This window comes from Pelophylax lessonae, assembly GCF_965119305.1.
Source record: "Pelophylax lessonae genome assembly, chromosome: 1".
Lineage (NCBI taxonomy): Eukaryota > Metazoa > Chordata > Amphibia > Anura > Ranidae > Pelophylax > Pelophylax lessonae.
The window spans coordinates 807,695,040-807,700,039 of NC_138768.1; the positions used below are offsets into that span (position 1 = coordinate 807,695,040).

The window sequence follows — 5,000 nt, forward strand, 5'->3', positions numbered from 1 at the left end:
GCGGTATTCATCGCTTTGTGACTTGACTCCAAGAAATGAAGGGAAATCTCCCCAATGGGACACAGATGGCAAAAGAAGAAAAAAAAAACATCCCACACACCTGACAAGGCCCTTCTTCATATGGCCGTTTAGCCACATACACTGGATTCTAGCAGACAATTTATTAGATTCTTATGGGTGGCAAGGTATATGCATGAGGATAGCAGCTGCTGTTGTCTGCATTTAGGCGCACACCAAGTATTTAGAGATGGATGTCCGAGTCTGGATGCATTCAGCTGTGTCTAGGCTCAGACAATCATCGCTAACCATAGGTAACTGCTTGGTGTGTGGCTACATGTGAACACCACCACCATTCACATGCACCTGTAATTCCATCCACAAAAATCCCCTGATTCTTGCCACTGGAATCTGATGTATGTAGCCAAACAGCCACATGAAGGAGGACTTTATCTAAAATAAGAAAAAAAAATGGCTTTAGTTCCACTTTAATATACTAAGGCTTGCCATTCCTTAGATGTGGCTGCATCAGTATTCGGCGTATTTTCTTTTCTCCATTTCCACCTTGTGTTCCTGCCAATAAACACACTTCATGACACTCACTTCCTGTACTGTATCCATGGAGGAGCAGCTTTGTCATCCTAGGCTGCGGACCTGATTTGGACTACAACCACCACTTCTCTCCTCACTAACATTATATAGGGAGAAGGTGATTAAGTTTACAGACGATAGCTAGGAAGATTGGTAACATTTATTGAAATTTTCACAGTACAGGATGCATCAAACACAATGGATTTTTATCAGAATCAAGTGTACTTAGCCTGAAAAAATAAATCAATGCAGTCACCACTTTCAATGATGGGTAAGCTGCAATATACTACATTTTTGTCTTGGGTTTAGATGTTCTCTACCATAGCAGTGTGTGTTTTCTAAGTTCTTCCTGTAAGATGGCTAACTCTTAATTCTGCCATTACTTCTACACTCACTTTAACAGGCTAAAGTGGCAGCAACAATTACAGAAATCCCAGTCTAATACGCCAATGGTCCAAACAGTAAATAGGCAACAGGGGTCAATGACTGCAGAGGATCGGATGAAAGCACAGCTGCCTGTTTCACACACAGGGATGACAACAGTCCTACAGCATAAAGAGATGGTAGTCACCCTATTAAAAAAAAAAAAAGAAAAATGCCTTTGTGGGAGCAGAAACTGGCAGAATTATTAGGCGTTTATTAAAAAGGTAATTATATTAATATAAATTAACCTCACATAACTACATTTACAAGGCAATAAAGCTATTTATGTAACTTTAGTATATGGGTTGGCATATACAAACTATTTCAGCATTTTGGACATATCTAGTACCTCCAAAATCTGAGCAGGCTGACAAAAGCTCATGGCTGATTCGCTCAGGTCTGAGCATGTCCAGGTTCAGAGATGTTACAATCCCAGCTAGAAAAGCCTGGTGCACAGCAGAACAAGCACAGTCTGCACTTGATCAGCTGCTGCAGAGGGCAGGGGAGAGATTAGAAGTCTAATAGATCCCTAAGGTCTCCATAAAGAGTACCTGTCACCTGCCCAATGCTATCACATAGGGAGCTTGTTCGTCTCCTTGTAATAACAATAACAGTATAGTATGGACATAAAAAAAAAAAAAAATATATGCATACTTCTCTGGATGTGGCATCACTGTGATGCAGCAACTATCCCCCGCTGACTCCAAGCCTGAAAACTGAATGATCACATGACCACTTAGTTCTTGGTCTGCTATGAGCGGTCACTGTCGGTCACCACTCTCTGCTCTGTCTCTCCAGCACTCCAAGTGCCAGGTTGGCAACCTGTTCAGGCTTTAAGCGGCGCTTAAGTGCAAAAATAAATAAATAAAAAATGAAAACACACCCCTATCATCCTGTGCACACACGTGAACGCAAACGCATACACAGAGGGCACACGTGTATGTAAGTGACTCTGCCATCAATGTGATATCGCCACGCTCGCCACAGGGTGAGAGATACCATTAATTTATGGTTAATCAATTGTATATGTGCACTAAAATTAATTTTAGTGCATTTTTCCTGAAACTATAGATTTGACAAATAGCTGCACATATCATGTGACATAATAAATTTCAACTACCATCTTCTACAAGGCCTCTGTTTTCAGAAATATGTGTCGGCAGATAAGAACCAATTGGCCCATCTAGTCTGCCCAATATATCTGAATCCTATGAATAGTCCCTGGCCCTATCTTATATGAAGGATAGCCTTATGCCTATCCCATGCATGCTTAAACTCCTTCACTGTATTTGCAGCTACCACTTCTGCAGGAAGGTTATTCCATGCATCCACTACTCTCTCAGTAAAGTAATACTTCCTCATATTACTTTTAAACCTTTGCCCCTCTAATTTAAAACTGTGTCCTCTTGTGGTAGTTTTTCTTCTTTTAAATATGCTCTCCTCCTTTACCGAGTTGATTCCCTTTAGGTATTTAAAAGTTTCTATCATATCCCCTCTGTCTCTTCTTTCTTCTTTCGTCCACCAGAAAATAATAATGTTCTGGTGGACGGACCCAGCGGTTTTAAAAATGTTATAGCAAAAATACTGATTTTAATAGGTGTGTGAAAAATGTAAAAAAATGCTCCTGAGTGATGAAGAAGTGGTTTAAGCGGTAGTAAAGTCTACTTGTATATACTTACTGGTAAGCCTATGACAAAGCCATGGCCATGCGTACGAGAGTGATGGCATCGTGGCTCGGCAATTCAGACGGCCAGAGCCTGCAAACCTGGAAGGAAGACCAGGTGAAGATTGAAGCCCTGGCAGTGGTGACAGCATGCCACTGGAGGGTTTCGTTTTAAAGTAAGTCTTTCATAATGTGCTAGTATGCAATAAGGTAGATCGATAGGAGGCTCATTCCATTGCCGCAATATACATTTACAATTCTTGTACTCGCACGGGAAAAGCACAGGGTCACTTTAAACCACTGTAAGATGCCAAACTACTTATTTTCCTGGATGTCTTAAGAAATGAGCACCGAAAATAAATAATAAAGGCAAGTCACACTCTTGCATTGGACTCCATATCTTTAAATGTATGTTTTAAACTTCTCACCCCTCCATGCCCAAAGAACTCGCAGTAGCAGCAGTCACAGTATTTGCCCTCTTTCTGATTGGTGGAAGTGGACGTGCTGGAGCTGTGTTCTGAACAGCTATCCTCATCCTGGCTCTCCTCACCGTCATACTGCTGATGGTCATACGCACCATTGTTTTCACACCGATGACCCTCACAGTCTGGGTCACTGGAACAAAAATTACACAGTAAGGTACTCTTTTCTACATATAGTTGCACACCTACCAAAAACATACTAATGGGTGGAAATCAACAAGTAACATCCCTAGAAATGTTTCTCTAAATATGGGTGCACGTCGAATAGTGTATGGAGGTTTGTCCCATTGTAAATTTAAATCTCGCTTTATTTCTACAAATGTTCCAATGCTGATGTTCAAGGGTTGGACTCACAATCACAGCGGTGAAGCAAAGACATTTTAGTAGAATTTTAAAGAGGAAGTAAACCCTCCTCTGCAAGTTGTACCTATAGGTAAGCCTATGATAAGGCTTACCTATAGGTACTGTAAATATCTCCTCAACATGTACCGTCTAGGAGATATTTACCTTACATGCAGCCAGTGACATCACTGGCGCATGCGCTCTGAAGGAACGGCCGCTGGTGCCGTTCCTTCAGAGCCCCGTGCCGTGACCGTCGGCTCCCGCGCGCGCGGGAGTGACGTCACCACGGCTCCGGCCAATCAGATGGCCGGATGCCGCGATCCCAGAAGACGACATTATGTGTTTGTCTTTCAGGTTGAAAAAAAAAAAAAAAACAAATTTGGGTTTACAACCTCTTTAGGCTCCGTTCACATGTAGGCGTTTTGGGGCATTTTTGGGGAGTTTTTCTGCTCTAGGATCAGCTCTCAAAACGCCAAACAAGACAAATCCTATTCATTTCAATGGCCCCTGTTCACATCTGAGCGTTTTGACGCTGTGAGCAAAACGCGCAAAGCTCAAAAAAGTACATGAGCTTCTTTTTGGGCAGATTACAGGCGTTTTCCTTTGGTCTCTATTCAATCTAAAAGCGCCTGCACAAAAAACGCCTGTAAAAACGCCTGTAAATCGCGGTAAAAAACGCGCGAAAACGCTACGCTCAGGTGTGAATGTAGCCTTAAGAGGTTGTTGTAAAAAAGTTTCCACTTGTTTATTAATAAAACTGCTCAAATTAGCTAGTATACTGCCTCGGCATTCACCAATATAAATTGCTCTACGTTTATTCACTGCTATTTATGTGCCAAGATGGGAGTGCTGTAGGCTGGATTTAGAGACCAAACATTGCACAGTAGGGAACATTTTGCTTGTGTTACATAAAAAGGGGTATGAATTCTTGTCATAACTGTGGCTAATAAGCACTAGCTCAAAGGCAAAAGAGCTGCTTTAATTACACTACAAATAAAAGCAGTTCTTGTATGTGGGATTTACGAAAAAGGGAACTTCTTGTCAAAGGATATTCCGGATAACAAATCACTAAGGCAGAAGAAATAGCTAAAAACTGGTGACTGATTACTTGGATGCTTGAACAGGGAAAAGCACCACAACATATTATACATTTGTGACGCAAGTCACTTTGGTTGGGGGGCCCGTGGAACCCAGCTTACCTTTAAGAGGTTGAGATATCGCTCTCTCAGCTCCCTCTTATGTGTAAGTCAGCCTGTGTCTATTAGGGACACAGGGTGGCCAAAGAAATGGGACAGGTACTTAATGGACACTGGGAATATGGTTTGGATTACTTCAAATGGGACAGTAATATTTATCAACCATATAGCTCAAGAAATTAATGAAGAGTATTCCTGGCCTGTTTGATTCAGAACATGTTCATTGAAAGAGCTAATCACATTGGCCTCTGTTCCATGATCTTCAATGTTAGAGGCAGACAATCTGTCACTGGTGGTCTCTTCCTA

General features: G+C 41.7%; 1 protein-coding gene across 2 annotated transcripts in view; it reads right to left on the reverse strand.

Moving 5' to 3' along the window:
• FAM193A (family with sequence similarity 193 member A) overlaps window positions 1-5,000 on the reverse strand; it is a 237,038-nt gene that overhangs the window by 34,837 nt on the left and 197,201 nt on the right. For both annotated transcript variants that reach the window (XM_082244008.1, XM_082244007.1), the window contains exon 17: window positions 3,103-3,289. In XM_082244008.1, the coding sequence (XP_082100134.1) occupies window positions 3,103-3,289 (187 nt within the window). The remainder of the gene's footprint in view (window positions 1-3,102; window positions 3,290-5,000) is intronic.